This window comes from Haliaeetus albicilla, chromosome 30 (assembly GCF_947461875.1).
Source record: "Haliaeetus albicilla chromosome 30, bHalAlb1.1, whole genome shotgun sequence".
In the NCBI taxonomy this organism is placed as follows: Eukaryota; Metazoa; Chordata; class Aves; order Accipitriformes; family Accipitridae; genus Haliaeetus; species Haliaeetus albicilla.
The window spans coordinates 2,582,889-2,606,290 of record NC_091512.1 but is presented as its reverse complement, the minus strand read 5'-3'; the positions used below and the strand labels follow the sequence as shown (position 1 = coordinate 2,606,290).

The 23,402-nt window shown below is 49.8% G+C and overlaps 1 protein-coding gene across 1 annotated transcript; it reads right to left on the bottom strand.

Moving 5' to 3' along the window:
• Positions 1–3,560: 3,560 nt before the first annotated feature.
• LOC138683037 (olfactory receptor 14C36-like) lies at positions 3,561–4,562 on the bottom strand. Its single transcript, XM_069774557.1, has one exon. The coding sequence runs from the start codon at positions 4,515–4,517 to the stop codon at positions 3,561–3,563; it is 957 nt and encodes a 318-aa protein (XP_069630658.1). The 5' UTR covers positions 4,518–4,562.
• Positions 4,563–23,402: the final 18,840 nt, after the last annotated feature.

The following is a 23,402-nucleotide window of genomic DNA, read 5'->3' as shown; positions in this document are numbered from 1 at the left end:
TTCATCCCTGACTTGCAGAAGAGGGGTCTTCCTTCCTGACATCTTCCCAGGACACACCTCCTCCTCTTCCCCATCCACAGACATCCACTGCTTGCCATTGCTGGCCTCAGAGAGGGTTTCAGGATTTGCTAAAGCCATCAGCCACCTCCTTGTTTCTCACTAACATCCCTCGACCTTCTCTCTGACCCCTACACGTGACCAATCTATGAGTGCTGCTCAGAGCCGCTCGCTCTTCAGAAGAGGCCTTGAGATTCCTGCATATTCCTGGTGCTTATTAACTATCTTCCTGACTCCCTCCAGAGCTCATGGCAAACGTTGCTGTCTACAACAGGGCCTTTATGACCATCTTTTTTGAAATCATTGTCTTTTTAAGATCTCTGCAGAAAGAGTAGCCCCAGAAAAACACCAAAGCCACCACAACAGAATCTGAGTTGTTATAAACGCTCGTGACAAATTGGAGGAGCCAATTTGTATTGAATAAAAAAATCGAATTTATTAGCAAGCAATAAGAGAGCAAAACAGCGCTGGGCGGCCGGGGAGGCAATGCTCCGCCACAGGCCCGCAACTTTATGTTACCGTTACATTCCTTATATACATTTCATGTACCCCCTTTCTTGTAAGTCTCCGCCTTGTCCTGCTTCTTCTTTCCTCATTTGTGCAGGTCTGTTACTATGTAGATTCGGTAAATTTTCTCAAGGATGAGTATCCTTTGATGTAGAATGTCTTTTGATGTGGAGAAATACAGTCTTTGTTAATTGCAGCTGTTGTTCTTCCTCTCCTTATCTAGTAAGTTATAGCCATTGCTTTCCTCCCCCCTTATCTAGTAAGTCATAGCCATTGCTTTCCTCCCGTGACCCGTGACCTTCACGCATCACTTAAGCAAGTTTTTGTTATTTACACAAGGCATATGTTAACTCTCAATATGTCTCTTCACCCTTCTCGATTTCATGAACAAAGTTAACCCGTTCATTACAGAGTGAAGTGCCAGTAAGAAGCAGCTGAGCAACACCCAAGGCTCTGGCTTCCTGGCAAGGAGTCTCTCCTGTTTGTCACCTCTTCTCATGAAAGGAACAGGAAAACTGTCCATCCCATGGAGCTCTGCTGAAGGAAGATGGAGTTGTACATAGTGTGAGGCGACGTAAGTGGTATCAGCAGGTAGACAAGACTTTTGTAGGGAAGGCTTTACGAGGGAGCACCCTGACTTCACCCAGGTAAAAAGGAGACCAAGTAGTGTGCTGACATGATGGTTAGAAGTGTCCTGGGATAAAAGAGTGTGGATGAGAGCAGGTGGGAGAGATTTGGTTTGCAGAGATTTGAGGTAGTACTTTCCGTGTCTGAGCAGCCTGAGGTTTGGAACTAAGGAAAAATATCAAAGCTCTCAAGGACATTTTGGAATTAGTGGAACTATCACTACTAGCAGTAACAGGACAGTGCTGAAAGGGAACTCCTTTGTATTCTCGATGATGAGCTAAGGCTATTTAATTTTTTTTTTTACATGACAAAAATAGCTATGCGTTCTTAGTGATTAGCCTCTGTTATACAACTCTGAGAACAAGTGTCCATGATGGCACCTCCTGGCAGCTGCTTCATGGCCCCTGTCAGTGCCCTGTCCCTGTGCTGGCCCAGCCCCACTGACAATTGTCGTGGTTTAACCCCAGCCAGCAACTAAGCACCACGCAGCCGCTCACTCACTCCCCCCCCATCCGGTGGGATGGGGGAGAAAATCAGGAAAAGAAGTAAAACTCCTGGGTTGAGATAAGAACGATTTAATAGAACAGAAAAGAAGAGACTAATAATGATAATGATAACACTAATAAAATGACAACAGTAGTAATAAAAGGATTGAAATGTACAAATGATGCGCAGGGCAATTGCTCACCACCCGCCAACCGACACCCAGCCAGTCCGCAAGCGGCGAATCCCTGCCCCCCCCCACTTCCCAGTTCCTAAACTAGATGGGACATCCCATGGTATGGAATACACTGTTGGCCAGTTTGGGTCAGGTGCCCTGGCTGGGCATGAGAAGCTGAAAAATCCTTGACTCTAGTCTAAACACTACTGAGCAACAGCTGAAAACATCAGTGTTATCAACATTCTTCACATACTGAACTCAAAACATAGCACTGTACCAGCTACTAGGAAGACAGCTAACTACATCCCAGCTGAAACCAGGACACAATACATGGTCCCATAGCCCCACTGTGCAGGCACAGCATGGGAAAGGGGAGAGTCAGGGGTGGGGACCTTCCCCCCATTGTGATCCCAATGATTGCCTTCAGATCAGAGTTGCCCCACGATTCTTCTACATTTGCAGCTTGCCTAGCACTCGACCCATGCCCTGCCCCAGCCTTGTGCCAGGTGGGATTTTGCAGACAGCTGTGCTCCAGGGTCTGCCAGGGGCTGGGGAAGAAGAGAAGCTGGGCAGGGCTGTCTGTTCACCCAAACCAGCCTTTGGACCACCAGGAGGATAGAGGTGGCCTCAGCAAGACTCACCTGTCAAGTTGGGGTGACAAGCAAGTGCTAGAAATGGCAAATGAGAGATGCTGGGGGTGACGAAGACCCTGAGCCACCTTCCCTGTCGGTCCACACCACCAAGGGCACAGACCAGACTCCTCTCCCAAACACCTGCATGTCTTCCATGCTTTCAGCAAGCCCTGGCTCTGAACGACAAAACCCCGCTGTGAATCTTGCCCTGCATGGTCACACACTACAAGCTATACACTGGTGATTTTCTCCCCTAGGCACTTTCCAAACCAGCACAGCTCCCCCTAAACTCCTCCCACGCCCTTGACCTCTTTCCACCTCCCCTGCCCACTCCCCACCACAGCCCAGTCTGGCATGGCCCCACAGCAGTGCCCACCACAGGGTGCAGCAGAGCTCTGGGCACTCACCCCACAGCCCCAGACCCTCTGAAGGGCACAGCAGCTCCTCGGGAGTGGAGAGAGTTGAGCCAAAGAGGTGGGGGGCATCTGTTGCACAAGGTCTGAGAAGATCCCCTTGTATGCTGGAAATGCTGCAATGGAGGCCAGCTCTGTCACACAAGTGCCCACTGCCTGTCCTTGCCTGTGGCCACAGGCCTGCCACACAGCAGGACTCTAACCATGCTTGAAGAGCACTCAGGCCTTCCACCAACCCAAGGGTTCAGAAGGAAAGCATGGAAGTGGGAAGAGAGCAGCTCAGGAAAGACCAAGCTCTGCTGATCCCTGGCAGGGCTGCTGTGGTGTGACTCTTTTCTTCTTCCCCTCTGCACACAGGCACTGCTCCCTGCAGCTGCCGAGAAAGTCTTGGAGGAAGGATCTCAGAAAAACTAGTCACTGCAGGGCCCTTTATTTGGTTAAATACACAGAGGGTACGGCTCCTCATTTGCACAGCCTGCGGGGCACACAAAAGGTGGATAGAGTGTGAATTAGAAACCAGAGGAAGAAAGACATTTCTTTGTGGAAAGCATTCAGATGAGTAAAACAAAGCAAAAATGAACCAAAAAAACCCCGCACTCAGAACCCCAAATCAACTTAGGAAAACCATAAGAAGACAAGCTATACTAAGATATGTTATGAGTCCTATGCAAAGGACAACATGCAGTTTATTCCTTTGGAAAAACATCCATTGAATAGTTTTCTCAGGGCATCCTTGATCTCATGGTTTCTCATGCTGTAGATGAGGGGGTTCAAGGCTGGAGGCACCACTGAGTATAGCAATGCCACTGCCAGGTCCAGGGTTGGCAAGGAAATGGAGGGGGGCTTCAGGTAGGCAATCATGGCAGTGCTTATAAACAAGGAGACCACAGCGAGATGAGGGAGGCAGGTGGAAAAGGCTTTGTGCTGTCCCTGCTCAGAGGGGATCCTCAGCACAGCTCTGAAGATCTGCCCATAGGACAGCACAATGAAAACAAAACATCCAACAGCTAAACAGACAGCAACTACAAGTACCCCAGCTTCCCTGAGGTAGGCATCTGAGCAGGCAAGCTTGAGGATCTGGGGGATTTCACAGAAGAACTGGTCCACAACATTGCCTCGGCAGAATGGTAGTGAAAATGTATTGGCAGTGTGCAGCACAGCATGGAGAAAACCACAGCCCCAGGCAGCTGCTGCCATGTGGACACAAGCTCTGCTGCCCAGGAGGGTCCCGTAGTGCAGGGGTTTGCAGATGGCAACGTAGCGGTCGTAGGCCATGACAGTGAGAAGAAAATACTCTGCTGAGATCAAAAAGAGAAACAGAAAGAGCTGGGCAGCACATCCTGGGTAGGAGATGGCCCTGGTGTCCCAGAGGGAGTTGGCCATGGCTTTGGGGACAGTGGTGGAGATGGAGCCCAGGTCAAGGAGGGAGAGGCTGAGGAGGAAGAAGTACATGGGCGTGTGGAGGCAGTGGTCACAGGCTACGGGGGTAATGATGAGGCCGTTGGCCAGGAGGGCAGCCAGGTAGATGCCCAGGAAGAGCCCGAAGTGCAAGAGCTGCAGCTCCCGCGTGTCTGCAAATGCCAGGAGGAGGAACTGGGTGATGGAGCTGCTGTTGGACATCTGCTGCCTCTGGGTGTGGAGCACTGAACAGGGAGGCAAGGGCAGTGACAAGTTAGGGCATTGGTCTTTGAGCAATATCAAATCTATTTCTCCTACTACACGTTCACAGCACCTTTACTATTGCAATGATATTTTCATTCAGCTCCATTCCTGGAGCTCTGGTTGGTGCTGGCTGAGTGTGCCCTGAGGATCAGGAGCTCTGCCTAGTGGTTGCCAAGGAATCAGCTTTGCTCTGCAGCAGTGGCTTTCTGGGAATGGTTTCTGTCAGACCTGGTGTTTGAATTGGTCAGATGAAACTGCTCCTAATGTAAAAGTGCTTGTCAGCATCTGCACTCCCAGGGCTAAGAAAACACAATCAAAGCATTGTTTGGGGCAGGGGGTTAGGGCGGTCAGGGGTGGTATTTACATCTCTTCCCTATCTCACCGCAAGATTTTCTGGGATTTCAGAATAACCTCATCATTTCTGCTACACTCAGAGAAAATAAAGTGGGTCCTGTGAGGAAAGAGTACTGCCTGCGGCTTAGTGCAGAGCGAGGGGAGCTCGTCTGTCACTCTGTCTTGTTGCTAGATACCCTGAGCTCTCACCTTTGTGAGATGGAGGGTAATCACACCCCCGTGTTAACCTGAAAAGAATCCAGGCATTTCTGAGAGCAGAGACACCCACTGCCCAGCACCAAGTGACTCCCCCTTTCTCAAGGTCTCTGCACCCCACTTCTTGCCAAGGACACACATGGTTCATTTCACAAACCCAGCAGCATTTCCTCAGTCTTGCTGTCTCTGTGCTTCTCCATGGGACGTTCAGAAACACCAAGATGCTATGGGACAGACCTGCATCCTGGAGGGCAGCACACATCTTGGAGAGACACCCAAAGAAAATAGCTAAGTGTCCTGATGATGGCATCTCAGGAAGGGAGAGTCAGCTCATTTCCTAGGGAATGACACAGGCTGCATTGCCCACAGCCCCACAGCTTGGAGGAGAGCTTGGACACCTGTAACCTTGTTCCCATGGTCACAGCTGCATGGGAGGACCCACAAGATCAGTGTGTGGCTCTGCAGCTGAAACTCCCACCCCCAGAGAGCCTGACAGCAGGAACAAGGTAACAGTAGCAATAACACAGACTAGTGGAGAAGAAAGGGAAAATAGAGTGAGGGTCTGGCTCAGAGAGGCAAAGGCAGAAGCAGCCAGGCACTCAGGAAAGAGTTACCCTTACCCAGCTGTACATGCCACCTCCCAGACACCAACAGAGCCAGGCAGTTGTTCTCAGTCCCTGTGCTCTACTTCAGGAGGCTCCTGTCAGACTGACTGATCCCTCACAGTTACACCTCAGGAGTCTCAGTGAGCTGTTCAAGCACGACAGCTCCTTTTCCATGTCTCCTGAAAATTCCCCAAGAGTAGGAAACAGAAAACACAAACTCAGGAAAGCTCCTTATGTTTATAGTAATCCCTGCATTGACCTTGCCCTTGAAAAGTGCCCTCAGAAATGTCCTGGGTATGATCTGGAGCTGTGAGTAGCCCTGATCCACACAGCACCCTCTTGTCAGCAGAAGGACCCTGCCCTGATGCAAGTTGCTTCTTCCACCCACAGCTTCTCCCCACTCTGCTGTTGGAGTTCACCAGGCAGGCAGAGTACTTACCCCGACCAGCGGCAGAGTCCCTGCCCCAGCACACAGCCCCGTGGCCGCAAGGACCCTGCTCAGAAAAACAGCCCTGGGCACCCCTGGCTGCACACCCACCTTCACACTCTGCAGCCATCCCCGGGTGAAGGCAGCTGACATGCCCTGTCCCTCCGAGGGTGCAGCAGGGAAGCTGTGCTCCAAAGAACGTCCTTTTTCTCTACACTGCACAAATTGTGAGAGTCCTCCTGACAGATCTGCTAGGCTGTGGGATGTGCCAGCTTTAGGAGGTCATTCCAGAAACCACAGCTGCATTGCCCTGCAGCCAGAGACTTACCCTGTTAAGTACTGTGGAGATTTTTCTCCAGGTCAGCTCTCCTCTCTCCTCCCACCCCAGACTGCCTTTAACATTTCTGCCTCACTTCTCTCCCCTCGGTGCCTGCAGGCAGTGCCCTCAGCCCTGCTGCGCTTTGCAGAGGAGCTGCTCCTGGGCAGAGCTGTCTCTCTGCAGTGCTGCCTGCTTGCCATGAGCTCCCTCCAGCCCAGGAGCCCAGCCCAGCTCAGCAGCAGAGGACCAGCCCAAGGCAGCACTTTCTCTGCCCCCTCTGGGCTGCCTCCAGGTGTCCCTGGGGCTCCAGGGGAACCTGCTGGGAAAGAGGCTGAAGTGAACACTGATGTTGCCTCCCTCAGCTACAGAGAAACTTATGTCCTGTGGCATTTCTTTCATTAGAAGAAGAGTTGGGTATGTGTTATGGAGGCTCACACAATCAAATCCAAGAGGTGTTAAAACTCAGATTTGTTCTTCAGTAAAATTTACTTAGAACTCTGTTAACATTTGTGAACGACAGGCTTGAGGATGTAAGGGGAATTAGTACTTCACAGCCGACTTAACTATTCTTCAGATTTAAAATGATGACTCAAAAGGTGCATATCACTCACCTAAAAGATGAGGGCTCTCAACCTGCAGGAATTACCTAGGGCGTCATCCCGACCCAAGGGGAGAGTCTCCGACTGCCGACCCACCGCTCTGAGGAGGACTGATGCCAAAATGTCCTTGGGTGGGACCCCGTTTATACCCTTGTCGACTCTGATCTGTCATCATTTTAATCCTCATTGGCCAAAGGATCAACACTTCAGTGTACCTGGCGCTTCTCGATTGGTCAGTTTAATTTTCAACCTGCGGCCTCTAGACTTTGGGGTTTTTTTTCTTCTCCTCCCTGCCCAGAGAAGTTTTGTTTCCTTTCAGGGGCAGGGTGTCCTGGCGCACAATGCATCCTGTGACCACAGTCCAGGTTTCCTTGGAGTGGTGGTACAGTTACCTCTTGCCTCCAGAGCTAAAAGGGACCGCCGTCTGATGAATTTGACTCTCATTGTGGGTCAGCATTTCATTCTGGTCTAGAGTTCAAGTGGACTATCTGACACACAAACAGGTTTTTAAGAGAGTATACTTAACCGTCAGTACAGACTTCACTGCCAAGCGTTTGATGTGACTTAGTGCAATACAGGTTACAGTAATCATAACTGCAAGCATTATTAAAGATTAGAGAAGGCTGGTCGTCCACCCTTTCAAAGAAAATCCCAACATATCAAAACTTTGCCACCCAGCCAAGTAGTCCCTGGTGCAGAAGCAATTGCCTCTGAGTCTCTTGCCACTTTCTTTTGTTGATTTGATCTTGAAGCTACATTGACACATTTGGAGTGAACACAGCAGTCGTCCATCAACAGGTTCAAAACTCCACATACACCTTTCTCTTTCAGTAGCATCAAATCCAGTACAGCTCAATTTTGGATAGTCATTTTACCGGTATGTTGTAACTGCTTGTTCCAGAGTCCCAAACTGGCAGATCTAACATTGGCTGAGGTTGATAGTTGTAAACTCAATTCTAGAATGCTCTATCGGTGTTCCCTTGGGTACCGTACACAGCCGCCCCCATGGAATTTCAGGGCATGGTGTAGTACCATTCCAGCTCCACCCCGTGATCTCATGGGTTAGTTGGAGGATATAGTGACAACTGGTGTTCCATACCGAACTAGCATTTACTGCATCTGGTGACCAACTATAAACAACCTGAGTATACCCTCCTCCCCCATCCAATCTGAACCTCCAACTATGGTAGTTACATTGCTCCCATGTGAGCTTAAGGGCTTGCGATATATTGATGTCCATCATCTTTGCCATGATGTTGTCATCCAGGTCTTCACCATCCACACCTGCCACCATCATCACTACCAGTAGAAGCACTGGAATGGCTCATTTCTTCATTGTCCTGTAAGAAAGCACAAACTAGGCCTCAGTCTTAAAACTGGGTCACAGGGTTAGAAGTCCAGGATTATCCACCGGGCAATGTGGTGACCTGGTGAGTCTTTCTGCTCCCGTCTAAGGCTTCCCAGGCATACAAGCCTCTGGGTTTTGCTAAGGTCATAGGAACAATACAAATGGAAGGTAGTTTCACCATGACAGGTTGGCCCACGTATGTCCCCAGTGGGAAGTGGCATCTCTGACCCTCTGGTATAGTCATTGCCCGTTAACAGTCCCGTAGGACAAAACGCTCGAATTTTTGTACTACCATAATTTCCCCACCGGTTATTAACAGCAAAAGCTGCTCGTGGTAATCGTGTGTCCCAGTTATGGCATGAGACATCAGCATGTTTTCTAATCAAGCCATTGGTTCGCTCAACTATACCATTAGCTTGGGGGTAATATGGTGTGTGAAACACCCATTTGATGCCTTCCCTTCGCACCCGGTCTTGTACCACTGTGGCTGTGAAATGTGACCCATTATCACTTTGAATACGTTCAGGAATAGGTAGAATACCAAACCATTCTCACAAAACCTGAACTGTCTGGTCTGCAGTAGCTGTGCCAACAGCTGTTGCCACAGACAATCCTGATGCTACCTCCACTCCTACCAAAATATATTTCCTCCCAGATGATGGTCTCAGAGGACCACTGTAATCAGCCTGCCATGTGCTCCAAAGAGCCTTGCCTTGTCTGATATGCTGGGCCGGAGCTTGGTTTGGGTGATTAGCGTTAAGCCTTATGGGGCACTGTGGGCAAGCTGTGAGAATTGCTTCACGGGTTTTCATGGACACCGGCCAACCCCGAGATGGGCATTCATAATAGAGATCCTCTTGCCCTGAGTGGCCTTTCTTGATATGCAACCATTCAGCTAGTCTGTCCCAATCTTCCTTCTCACTGGTGACCATCCTGATTTGGGCCAGGTGGTCCACCTGTTGATTCCATTTTGCAGCTGGGGTTCCATCCTGAGCATGTCCCTTCACCCATCCCACCTTTAAAGGTCGGGACCTCCCTATTGCCAGGAGACGTTGCCAGTCCTCTGTCCTCCACACTTTCACATGACCTACTTCCCAATTACTAGATTTCCACTGACATATCCACTCTGTAGCACCCTGAAAGGTTGCATAAGAGTCAGTATAGATGATGGTAGCACCATTCTCTACGGCCAGTAATAAAGCCCATAGTTGTCCTACTTGTGCACTACCTTCACCCTCTTCCTCGACTGTCTTCCCAGTACCAGTCTCCAATGCCACTGCTTTATATTGCTATTTTGATCCCACTTGACGGGCAGAGGCATCTGTGAACCACACTCCCTGCATATCTGAGCCTGTCACAAATTTGGGTGCCTCCTGAATCGGAGAAGGTTTATAAGGTTGACATAACAAGGTTGGCTCAGGGTTCATAGGTTGCTGTGGTTTGAAAATTAACCGGACCCTTCTTTAGTGGGAGCAATTGGCTTATCCCTTCTAGGTATGCATACCATTTCCTAACCGTGGCCTTTTGGGCTACTCCCTCCGCAGGAGGTGACCCATTGAGGATTGAATTTAAGAGAAGGAAAGGGCCCTGTACTATAACATCCTGTGAGGTATGCAGCTTTTCAGCCTCCTTAACTGCTCTAGTGAGGGAAAGGACCCCCTTTTTCCAATCTGAATATCATCGCTCAGTCTCCTTAAATGAAGTGGAAGAGAATAACAAAGGCCTGGCTGGTCCCTGTGCCCCTTTTGAAACACGCCACAGTATGAGGCATGTTCAGCGAATCCCCATTCCACCCTTAATGGACCTCGTGGGTGCAATGGGCCTAGTCTCTGATAAGCCTTAAGCTCGTCTTTCAGAGTGTTAAGGGCTTCCATATGTTGCAAAGTCCAATTCCATCTCCTGTTCTTTTCAAGCAAGTCACAGAGAGGGCAGACAATCAATGAAAACCCTGGTATATGTTTTCTCCAGTAGCCCAAAGTACCTAACAGCTGTTGTAATTCTGTTTTATTGCCTGCAGTCTGTCCCTTTTCAATAGCTGATCGAGTGTCGGCACGTACTGCAACTGCTCCAGCTATCCACCACGCCCCCAGGAATGTAATTTCTTGTCCGGGACCTTGACATTTAGAAGATGGGACGTCTAGCCCATTCTTGACTAACAGGTTCCTGATGGCCTCAGCCACTTGCCCTACCTGTTCCTTGTTATCCCCACCAACCAGGATATCATCTATATATTGATACATGTGAACACCCAGTGGTACTTCCACAGCATCAAGGAGCTTGGCTGAAGCATTGTGAGCAACAGTGGGGGAATGCCTATATCCCTGGGGAGGTCAATTAAAAATGTATTGGGTCCCCTCCCAAGTGAAGGTGAACTGGGGATTGTCCTCTTCCTTTAGGGGAACCATAAAAAACATATCCTTGACATCTAAAGCAGCCATGGGCGGCAGCCTGTAGTGCCGTTCCTATTGAGGTTATACTTGGAACAGCAGCACTTAATGGTGGGGTATTACTGTTCAATCTCCTATAATCAATTGTTAGTCACCACCTCCCATCTGCTTTTCAGACTGGCCAAACAGGAGAATTATAAAGGGAATGTATGCGACTTATGATCTGTCTCTTCTCAAGGTTGTTAATTACTTCTGAAATGCCTCATTTGGTAGTGGCTGGCAACAGGTATTGATAAACATGGGTTACTTTAGATTGCAGTAGTGCAGGAGCAACCTGCAAGGTTCTCACATGGATAGCCTCTGCCCCTCTGCCCTCAAAGCTCCACACCCTGCCCTTGGGTAGGTACCATTGTTTGCCTGCCAGCACATCAAATCCCAGTATATTTCCCTCATAGGGGCTCAGAGCCACTTCCACAGTCGTTATTCTCTTTTCCCCAGGTAGCCAGAATTGAGTTTGAGCTATGGGACATTTTTCTGCTGCTCCTGTCACTCCTATAATGTTTATAGCCTTTCTCAATGGTTTAATTGCCAGCTCACTAGCTTGCCGTTCATTTAAAACACTAATTTGGGCTCCTGTATCAATTAAGAATGCTAAACTTATCTGTCTTGGACCCACAGGAATGTGTATATAAGGCTTTTTATCAGCAGACCATTGGCAGGTATTCACCATGTGGATTTGGTGGCCCCAAACCCCAGCTTCTAGTTTTTTAACCCTTCTGGTTCCTCTCGCAGTGCTGCGAAAGGGTTACGGTTCTCATCCTGAGGGGGTGGGGTTACTGGCGCTTCCCTTTGGTCTCTAGCTTTCCCCTCCAGCAATTTCATTCCTGGATGTGTCAGTGGACTGCCCGTGCAGCACAGCTCGGGGTCCCCCCAGTGCCAGTGCCTTCTGCCAGAGATCGTTCCTTCTGGGATTGTAGTTCCAATATGACTGACTGCAAGATTGAGAACGCTCCGGGTGGGGCTTACAACCAGCTGGCTGGACCTTCCTGCTGCCCTTTGTGCCACCGCTCAGCTCCGTCCGTCCCATCTTGCACCTGTGAACTACTATGCTGTGCTGTACTTCAGCCCCAATCATCACATGCACAGGAGGCCTCTGGAGGGGTTCTGCTGGGTGTGCTCAGTGACCCCCAGGATTCTTTCTTTGAGAGACTGGACGTGTACCTTTAAAGCATCTGGCAGACCTCTAATAAGGGGTCTGAGGTGGCGGGGATCCACTGGTGCAGTCATCGGTATCTCTTCCTGCCCTCTGTCATACATGGCCTGAACACAGTCGGCTTTCTGCACTCCTTCCGTTAACTCCAACAGTCCCTTTACCCCGATAGTAATAGGTTCTCCTCTCTCCTTGGGGTCCACACCCCCAGCCCAGTAGGCTATTCAGGACGTTATCGACTGATCACCTGCCCGTCAGTCACTCAGAACACTCCCGGTCTCCAGTAACCTCTCGCTTCGTCATCACTCAACAATATCCAATCTCCCCCCTGTTAAAGAAACTCTCCACAAATACTCAGTTTTGGTTTCACCCAGTTTGTGCAAAAACTTGGCTTGTAAATCACTGAGTTCAGGTCCTGACCAAGGGGTTGTGCGAATAGTGGTTCGGGGGCTCCCACCGTGTGGACGCGTGTGCCTTTCTGTTTTAATAAGGGGTCGCACATCCCTTTCCTCCAATTCCTCTACCTCTTCAGAGCTGTTTTGATCAGAGTCTCCCCAGATGTCCCCATCCCAATCCTCAGGGTCCATACCCAGGATTAACTTTCAGATTTGGGTAATACTGGGGGGCTTTTTTGCTTGTGCTAGCATAATTCCAATCTTTCATTGCAGGAGACACATCCGCTCCTTTTCTTGTCTCAAGTCCACCTTCAAACAATCTATTTCCCCATGCTTTTTAGAATTATCCTTTGCCAATCGGTCAGAATCACTCTTTTGGTTTTGCGCTTGAATCAAGCAGGCATCTAGGAGGGCACACATAATGGCTTTACCATTGCCGTATCAACTACTTCTCGTTCTGTTCTCTCCACGCCTGCGGCTGGGTCGGCCCACTTCTCCTTTGCCCATTCTATCTCTGGGGGGAAAGGGCTACAGCCGTGCTTCTGTAATAATTCCTTTATTAACACCATCCTGCCAACTATGCCAATTTGAAATGTTACAGAGGCACGCACAGTCAAATCCAGGAGGTGTTAAAACTCAGATTTATTCTTCAGTGAAAAAGTTATTTAGAACTCTGGTAATTTTGTAAACCCCAGGCGCAAGGACATAAGGGGAATTAGTACTTCACAGCAGACTTAAGAAAGGTGCATATCACTCACCTATAAGATGAGGGCTCTCAACCTGCAGGAGTTACCTTGGGTGGTGCCCCGACGCAAGGGGGAGTCCCTGACTGCAGACCCGCTGCTCCGAGGAGGACTGATTCAAAATGTCCTCGGGCGGGACCCCATTTATACCCTTGTCGACTCTGATCTGTCGTCATTTCAATCGCTATTGACCAAAAGGTCACCACTTCAGTGTACCTGGCACTTCTCGACTGGTCAGTTCAATTTTCAACCTGCAGCCATTAGGGTTTGTTTTTTTCTTCCTCTCCTCCCTTCCTGGAGAAGTTTTGTTTCCTCTTGGGGGGGTCGTATACTGCTACATGCACCCATGCGTGTGGGCCACACCAGTGCCAAGTTGAGGGGCTTGATAACTCAGGGTGTCTGGGTAGCCCACACTCCTCCTACTGCAGCCCTGTATGCAGCTGGCCTTGTTCATAGTGTCCACACTCTACTGGCTCACAGGGCATCCCTCGTAGTGCCCAGGCCCTTCTCCTCAGGGTCACCTCTCAGTCGGTCAGGTCCCAGCCTGTCCTGATGTATGGGGTTATTCTCCCCCCACACCCCTGCCACCCACCTACGCTGCACTGGCCACTTCTCCTTGAAAAACTTCAATTTCCATTTGCTGAACTGCAGCGTTTCTCAAGGTTCCCCTGGACTGAAGAACCATTTGGTCAGTTTTTAATGTTTGTGTGCAGCTGGCTCATCTTGATTGGGGTGTCTCCCACAAGATAACAGCATGAGGAATTGCAGGCTCCTACAAATCCCCTCTCCTGGAGAAACTGTGGGGTCCTGGGGGGGTCTGGTAGGGATAAGGCCATAGGTCTGGACCCAGAGGCAAAGTTGCCTTTTATGGCAGAGAGCAGTGGGAACAGGTGGAGCTCTGCCTGGGAATGGACAATGAGTCAGCTGAGAGCTGAAGGGTCATGGGCAACCCTGTGGTGGGTGGATGTCTCCTACGGTGCCCCTGATGAGGAAGACGAAGTAGATGAGGCCTTCTTCAGACAATGGGAAGAAGTCTCCTGTTTGCAGGCCGCGGTCCTCATGGCAGGCCTAAACTATCCCAACATTTGCTGAAGGGGACACATAGCAAGGCAAAAGCCATCCAGGAGGTGTTTGGAGTTCATTGACAATGTCTTCCTGACAAGGGTGAGTGAGGAGCCAGTGAAGGGGAGTGTCCTGCCGGACGTCATCCTTGGAAACAAGAAAAAGCTGGTCAGGCATGAGAAAGTAGAGCTGAGGTTCCTGAGAGAAGGGAACAAGGCAAAGAGCAGGACTTCAGGAGAGCAGGCTTTGGTGTGCCAAGGGACATCCTTGACAGTATCCCATGGGATATGGTCCTGCAGAGAAGAGGGGAGAGCTCTTTGATGGTCAAGGATCTCCTCTTCAAGATCCAGAACAGTACAGCGGGACATGCAGGAAGCCAAGCAACATTGCAGGAGGCTGGTATGGGTGAGAAAGGAGCTCCTGAAAAAAATCAAGCATGAAGAGGAAGCACAGAGAAGGTGGAAGCTGGCTGCTTCCCAGCCTCAGTGGTTCTGTGATTCTCTGCTGGAGAGAGCCACGTGTGTGTGTGTTTGTCTGTGCGTGGGGGAACTGGAGGGACGAGGGGATCCCAGGGCCAGCTCCTGGACAGATGGAGGGCCTCAGATCAGCTCCTGGAGAGATCACTACTGTTATGTATGTCTATATAGGCCTAAGTTTTCCACTAACACAGCCTAGCAGATAACAGCCCAGCCCTCGTTTCTCTTTTCTCCACTGACAGTGGTTTTGCTTGGCTTACAGACCTCCTGAGATCCTTTCCAGGATGAACGATTGTGCATTTTCCTCCACCACCAGTCTTCCCTTGGTGATGGTAGGGACAGCACTCAGGTTCCCCATGACCATGGAAGTAAGCAGACATAAGTTTGGAGTGGTCAGCTGCGGCTTTTTTGTCCCACTGAAGTCACAGACACAGGGCTGCTAGGCGGGTAACCCCATGCAGGCCTCATCATAGCTGAGCTTAACCTCTGGCTTTTCTTTTTCCTTCTTTTGCCTCCCAAATTCTCCTCTGATCATCCTCACCCATTGCTCTACAAACAGCCCAACTCTGCTCCTTCCCCTCTGGCCCTGGCTTTTCTGGCTTTGTACTCTCATGTGGTGTTTCTAAGAGAGTTGTTGTGCTGATTCCTACATTGGTCAGTACAAACCCAGTAACTCCTTTTATTAGCTGTAGTGTCGTGCAACTTCTCACACTCTGGTCTTGTGTTGATGGCTCACCACAATCAGGGTGAGGCATCTGCACACAAATATTAACAGCTGGCAAAATGGAGCTTCACTCCAGGGGGACCTTGAGAAACTCTGGGATTTGGCCAACAGAAACTTCTCAAGTTTTTCAAGGAGAAGTGGCCAGTCCTGCGTCGGGGGAAGAATAACCCCATATATCAGGGCAGGCTGGGTCCACACTAGCTGAGCAGTGACCCTCATGAGAAGGACCTGGGCACTACGAGGGACACCATACAAGCCAGTGGTGCATGCTCACCATGAACAAGATCAACTGCATATAGAGCTGCATTAGGAGGAGTGTGGCCACCCCAGACATCTGGAGTTCTCATCCCCTTCCAGGGAGCTGCAATGTGGCCACACCTAGACTAGTGTGTCCCTCGGTGGGAATTCCTGCTGTAGACAGGTGGGGAGGAACTGGAGAGGGCCCACAGGACGTCTGCACATTTCCTGTTCTTCAGGCCCCAAACCCCATCTATGCAGAGCTCTTCCATACCCACTCAACGCTGGGAACATGCTGTCCCTGAAGAACCACTGTGCTCTCCAGGCAGCTCCAGATTCCCCTCCTAGAGGATGAGTGTCCTTAAGGTCACCTGTGGAAAGCCCTGGGTACATCCCTCAATTACACTCACCATCTCGCCTGTCATCAGACACCAACTGGTGACTCCTAAATCCAGTCCTGTGTCTCTGAAAGGTCACAAAGAGACAGTAAGCTTTTTAGTTCTGGACACATGGAGGAAGAGGAATTTCAGGCATGCAGTTCCTCAGGCCTCTTTGGAGAAAGAGCCTGGCATGAAAGCACTGCACCAGGAAGATCCCATTTTATTACAGAGATGCTACAAGAGTGGCTAACTCCAGTGTTAAACATACTTTGATAAGGGCACTAGGTGCACTTATGCATGCAAAGTAGGTACATGACTCAGATGTCGTGATGCAAATGCAAATATTTGTGTAGAGAAATAAAAACTGTGAATGAAAAATAACAGCAGCAATAATTATAATTATATTAAAAAAAAGAAAAAAAAAAGCAACACAAAAAGCCACAACAAACAAAAAAAAAACCAACATAAAAAAAGCTAGAATTGGATAGTCTGGGAATCATTTGTGGAGAGAGGTGGTAATATTCTCACTACTGAAAAATGTCAATGAAATCACTTTCTTAAGGGCATCCTTGAGCTCCTGGGTCCTCAAGCTGTAAATAAGGGGGTTCCCTGCTGAAGACACCACTGAGTATAGATCTGCTTTTACCAGGTACAGAGATGGGGAGAAGATGGAGGGGGCCTTCAGGTAGGCAAGAATGGCAGAGAAGAAGGAGACCACGGCCAGGTGAGGGAGGCATGTAGAAAAGGCTTTGTGCCTGCTCAGAGGGGATCTTAAGCACAGCCCTGAAGATCTATGCTTAGGATACCAAAATGAAAACAAAACACACACTGTCCCGCACGACATCCTTGTCTCTAAATTGGAGAAACATGTATTTGACAGATGGACCACTTGGTGGATAAGGAATTGACAGGATGGTCACACTCAAAGAGTTGTGGTCAATGGCTGCATGTCCAAGTGGAGAGCAGTGACGAGTGGCGTTCCTCAGGGGCTGGTATTGGGACCAGCCCTGTTTAATATCTTTCTCGGCTACAAGGGCAGTGGGACTGAGTGCACCCTCAGCAAGTTTGCCAACGACACCAAGCTGTGTTGTGCAGCTGACATGCTGGAGGGAAGGGATACCATCCAGAGGGACCATGACAGGCTTGAGAGGTGGGCCTGTGCGAACCTCATGAAGTTCAACCAGGCCAAGTGAGAGGTGCTACACATGGGTCAAGGCAATCCCAAGCATAAATACAGGCTTGGCAATGAGTAGATTGAGAGAAGCCCTGCGGATTGATACTGGTTGATGAGGAGCTCAACGTGACCCAGCAATGTGCACTTGCAGCCCAGGAAGCCAATCATATCCTCAGCTGCATCAAAAGAAGCGTAACCAGCAGGTCAAGGGAGGTGATTCTCCCCCTCTACTCTGCTCTTGTGAGACCCCACCTGGAGTACTGCCTTCATCTCTGGCGCCCCCAACATAAGAAGGACATGGACCTGTTGGAGAGAGTCCAGAGGAGGGCCATGAAGATGATGAGAGGGCTTGAGCACCTCCCCTATGAAGACAGGCTGAGAGCATTGGAGTTGTTCATCCTGGAGAAGAGAAGGCTCTGGGGAGACCTTATAGCAGCCTTCCAGTACTTAAAGGGGCCTACAAGAAAGCTTGGAGAGGGGCTTTTTACAAGCTTATGTAGTGATATGATAAGGTGTAATGGATTTAAACCGAAAGAGGGTAGATTTAGATTAGATGTAAGGAAGAATTTCTTTATTGTGAGGCTGGTGAGGCACTGGAACAGGTTGCCCACAGAAGCTGTGGATGCCCCATCCCTGGAAGTGTTCAAGGCCAGTTAGATGGGGCTTTGAGCAGCCTGGTCTAGTGGAAGGTGTCCCTGCCCATGGCAGGTGTTTGGAACTAGATGATCTTTAAGGTCCCTGCCAACCGAAACCATTCTGTGATTCTGGTTTGGATATTACGAAAAATTTCTTCTGTGGAAGGGTTGTCAAGAATTGGAACAGGCTGCCCAGGGAAGTGGTTGAGTCACCATCCTTGGAGTTATTTGAAAGACGTGCAGATCTGGCACTTAGGGGCATGGTTTAGTGGTGGACTCGGCAGTGTTAGGTTACTGGTTGGACTCGATGACCTTAAAGGTCTTTTCCAACCTAAATGATTCTATGATTCTAAAGATTTTACTCCCTTAATGCCTATCCCTGTCCCCTTGCGAGGCAGGACACCACAGCAGTGACCGACAGGGATCATTTCCCCCCACGTAGGGCAGGGATTCAGCTGAGTCCATCAGGTATTTCCTCTCTGGTGAGTAGCCCAGAGACTGAAGTGGGGTTCATCTCTCCCTGAGGCACCCTGCAGTCCCACAGGAGCTTGGATTCCTCTTGCTCCAGCTCAGTGTGCACAAAACAGGTGCCTGCTGGTCAGCCCCTGCCCTGAGCTCCCACTGGCATCCGTGGGGATGCAGGGTGGCTGTCAGCTGCTCACACAAAAACACCTGGTGGCATCTGAGGTGCCATGGATGGTCAAAAAACTGTTGATGTGTCTGCAGGCTTTCTCAGCCTCTCCTTGTACACAATGTGCTCCAGGCCCCAACCATCCTTCTGGCCTCTGCAACTTTCTCTCCACTCTGTCAGGGTCTTGCCTGTGCTGGTGAGCCACATACTAGACACAGCAGTCCTGAGGTGGTCGTCCTGTAGTGGGTTAGCCTTGCCCAACACTCAGACACCCACCCAGCTGCCCAGTCACACCTCCAACTCAAAAGGAGGAAGGGAGAAAATAAGATGGAATAGCTCATGGGTCACCATAAAGACAGGGACATAACTTACTAATTACTGTCACAGGCAAAGAAGAGTTGACTTGGGGAAGACCAATTTAATTTAAGCCAAGTAAAAAAGGTATGGATTGTGAGAAACCATGGAAAAATTATTCAAGTCCATTGCCCTCACACTTTCCCCCAGGCTCAAATTACTCCATTGCTCCAAATTCTTCTACTTGGGAGATCCCAAGGTCAGGGTGAGGTAGGGAAACAGGGGGAGGCAGCTAAATTCTGCAGGGAAACTGGCACAGGCATGGGACAGTGTAGGACTGTCTGTGGTGCAAACAGGGCCTTTGTGCGCTGCCCCCCTCCTCCCCACCAACAGAACTGAAGTCCTTATCATCTCCATGGTGGCTGCTGTCTCTTCCACTGAAGCTCTTGCGAGGACACCAGTTCCTTACAGCCCCAGGCCCTTGTTCCCTCCTCACCGATGGCCAAAAGAGCCTGGGAAGTGTCCTACCGCTGTCCTTCACTCGGCATCACACCCCCCCCACATCAAACTGCTCCCAGGAAGAGCTGTAAGCATCCCATGAAGGAAAGGATCCCCCTTCCCAGGGGGATGGGGCTCAGGGCTTGGCCATCCTGCTTGGAGAAACACATTTAGGCCTTTCACAGCCACCTCCATAATTGATCTTCCGCCTGTAACCAATGCCTCTGACTTCCTGTTTCACCAGCCCCCAAGGACAGCCTCCTTGTCTGGTCATTCCCTCCACGGTCTCTGCAGTGATGTTCCTCAGTGGAGCCCACTAACACCCTCAGAAACTTGGAAGTTTGATGCTGACTTTTACTTCTTGAGACGCTTGTTCAATCTTTCAGGATCTGCAGTTCAGGAACTTGGCACCAGAGGGCTCATTAACATGAAAACTCCCTAACGAGCCAAGGCTCTGTGCAGTATTCTCCTTTAGGTCTTCAATTCTTATGTGGTTAATTAGAGAGATTTCAGGAGTGTAGTCAAAGTGGAAAGATTTCAATACTAAACAATAAGAAAGAATTCTTCCCCCCCCCCCTTTTCTTCATTTTTCTGCTCTTGCACCATGTGGTATCAGAAATCCTCCATTCATATTGATCCTCCTAATGGAGTTTGAATGTATACAAAAAGCAAGACCTTTTATGTTTTTAACAATCTCTGGTCATTCTTCATCCCTACCCCCAGCCCCACCTTTTCTCTCAACCACCTGGCACTTACAGCAGCCTTGCTCAAATCTGAGCTTTCTTCACTGAAGTCTGTAGCTGCATGTTTCAGCCTGTGGGCACCAACTGCCTCCTGCTTGGAGAACGAGCTGCACACAGGCATGCAGTGATGTAATACACTCAACGGTTCTATATTAAGTCCATGTTACCTCCTCTGAAGTCCACTTCCCACAGCAGACAGCCCTAGATGAACAAACCCCACATTTTTGTGTAAGCAGAGATCCCAGGACCCCCCAAAACACTCCCTGCCCTGCACTCTATCTGCCCATATCTGCTCTTTGCACACAGCAAGTCACACATTGAAGTCACAAGCTCCCCTGATTCACAGAGGGGGAAAAAAGAGACAAAGTGAATGAAATGCTCTCTTTTGAATAGCCAAACGGGCACTAAGCCTAATATATCTGGGACACAGGAGCGTCTTCAAGCAGACTCTGCAATACCTAGACCCACGCATTTTTCATTCCCTGCAGGGTAAAGTACCTGTGGCTCCATTGTCAGTGAAGGCAGGAATGAGAGTGATCCCCTCTAATGTTGGGCACCTTGGGTTCTGTTGCCCAGGCTTCCTCTTCTACCCATATTAGGTAGTCATCCATTATGATCCAAAAACACCCATGGCACTACGTCTAGTTGAGGCTTGACTGTCTCCATTGTGGACATCCTGGAGCCTTTCTGGGTGCATGTTCCCAGTGCCTGACAGACCTTATAGTGCAGATGCCTTTCTCTTAAGCCTAGTCAGAATTTCCCATGGCCCAACTTTTTCCCATGGCTGCTCATCTTTCCACTGTGCCCACCTGGGAAGAGTCTGACTCATTCTCCTCTGCACCATCCCATAAGCTAGCTGTAGACAATGACAGTATCTCCCCTAGGCCAGCCTTGAATTTCTGACATCCTTCTCTTTGGCCCAATGCTATCGACCGGTCTTCAGCAGACTCCCCATTTCCAGCAATTGGGGGGTGTTGGTCTTGTGGGCCTAAACCTGTGTCTATAACCGTCGTGCTGATCCCCACCAGGTCCCACTCCAGCTTCAGGAGATAACTAGGGATGTGAAGTCAAGGGTCACCCACCCCATTCCAGGGGTCTTCATTCCAATGAGACAGACTCTGTCCTTGTTACGGATGCACAACTAACCAAATCCAACAGGTGTTAAAACTCAGGTTTAGTCTTCAGCAAAAGTTAGTTAGAAATCCGGTAACATTTTATAACACCACAGGCTCAATGATGTAAAGAGAATTAATACTACACGGCTGACCTAAGAATCCCCAGGATTTAAAGTGATGGCTCCAAAACGCGCGTATCACTCACCTAAAAGCGGAGGGCTCTCTCCCTCGAGGAGTTACCTCGGGCAGTGCCCTGACCCGAGGGGGAGTCTCTGACTGCTGTCCTGCTGCTCCAAGGAGGACTGCCAACGTGTCGTCCAGCGGGACCCCGTTTATACCCCTGTCGAATCTGACCTGTGGTCATTTAATTCTATTGGTTAGGAGGGTCACCTTGGTGTACCTGGCGCGTCTCGACTGGCCAGTTCACATTTCAACCTGCAGCCTCCAGGGTTTCCTTCCCCTTCTCCCTTCCTGCAGAAGTTTTATTTCCTGCTGGCAGGATGGGGGTGTGGGGGGGATGTACTGTCACAAATCCCAACAGATTTGGCTAACAGGAATGTCTTCGAGTAGATTCTGCACCAGCTAGACCCATGTGACTCGACTGGCAAAGCCACCCGCAGCAGGGGGAAACCCCATCTCCCAGGCTGAGACAGGCAGTCAAGATGCAAACATCTGCAGTGCCCGCTTCTTACTGGCCTCCAGACAGTGTATGACCCATTTTTCATGACCCTCTGAGCCTGACTATCAATCCTAGGTCCTGCCCATCTCTATATCCATCCATCCATGCATCTGCCCATCAATCCATCCATCCATATGCACATCACTCCCTCCCTCCCTCCAAATGTCCTGGACACAATAATAAAGACACCCACTGATCTCCCCTCATCCAGAAATCTAGCCCTTTCACCCTAGAAAAAAGTGAGGTTGGTCTACCATGATCCACCCTGGATAAATCTATGCTGGCCATGCCCGGTCACCTTCCTCTTCATCTTCCCAGAAACATCATCCAAGAGGACATGCTCAGGGACACCCTGCTCTCCAATTGGAGGTTAAACAGCCTTTTGTTCCCCTGGTCATCCTCTGGCCTGTGTTGGAAGAGAGCTGTCAACTTTTTTGGAAGCCATCAGGGACTTGTCCTGATCTCCAGGATCTGTCAAAAGTGATGCAGAGTGAGCCTTGCTACAAAACTGGCTTCCTCCCTCCCCAGCCTTGGAGGATTCCCCTCTGCTCCCAGGGACTGTTCAAGGCTGACTTTCCTCAAGTAACCTCTGACTTGATCCCCACTCACTGCTGGTTGTTTTCCTCCAGGGTCCTGTCACCAGTCACAAAGGCCTGGCAGAAGTCACAGCCAAAGAAGTCATTCAGTTCCTCAGCCTTACCTGCTCCTACACTTTGGAAGTTCAGCAGCAGGCCCACATGATCCCTGTCTAGTCTTTTACTGTTAATGCACTAGGATCAGCTCATCTTGCTGCCTCTATCCTGCCCTGCATCTCTCAAGACAATGGGACCTTTGGCTTTGGCACCATCCCTACATCCTGGAACAAGGTTTCGGCATTCTGTCTGCAGCTTTCCCTGCTTCCACCTCCTGCCTGCTGCCTTTTTGCCCTGGAGCTCAGTCAGTGCACACAAGCAGCCTTCTGAGAAGGTTGCTTCTCTTCAAAGGTATTTGGGGAGATCGTTCTTGTGCTTTAAGGAGGCTGTCCTGTATGGCCTATCAGATTTCCCATGCTCCTTCACCCAACAGAGCTGCTTCCCATGGCACCGCTTGTCTCAGTCTCCTGAGTGTGTCCAAGTCTTCTCCTCTGGAGTCCCAGTTCTGTGCTCTCCTGCTGGCCTTACTCACTGCCCTTTGGTGTCTCATCCCCCACTAATTCATGGCCATGATAGCCAAGACTGACACTGAATATCATCACACCCCTATTCCTTGTTGGCCAGGATCAGGTCTAGGTGAGAATCACCCTTGGTGGCCCACCTGGCAGCTGTCTGAAGAAGTTGTCCCAATAGCCAACTTCAGGCTGTTGGCACCCTGTTGCTTTGCCTTGCCAGGGAATGCCAGGGCACTTGAACTTGTTTACCACAGGAACCTGCTCATGAACCTGGAGACTTCCTGGGGTTGCTGACAAAAGACTTTTTCTGTTTCCTCTTCCTGAGGAAGCAGTCTGTAACTGCAAACACGAGGACACTCTTGCTGACTCCTCTCTCATCCGAAATGACAAAAGCTAGTCCAACCTGTTGTCTGTCACATAGAGGACCCCCACAAATCCAAGCTTCCCCTTCATACAGGGGGCATAG

What these genes read in the sequence shown, in the direction of transcription:
- LOC138683037 (XM_069774557.1), bottom strand. Translation starts at nt 4,517, where the DNA reads ATGTCCAACAGCAGCTCCATCACCCAGTTCCTCCTCCTGGCATTTGCA.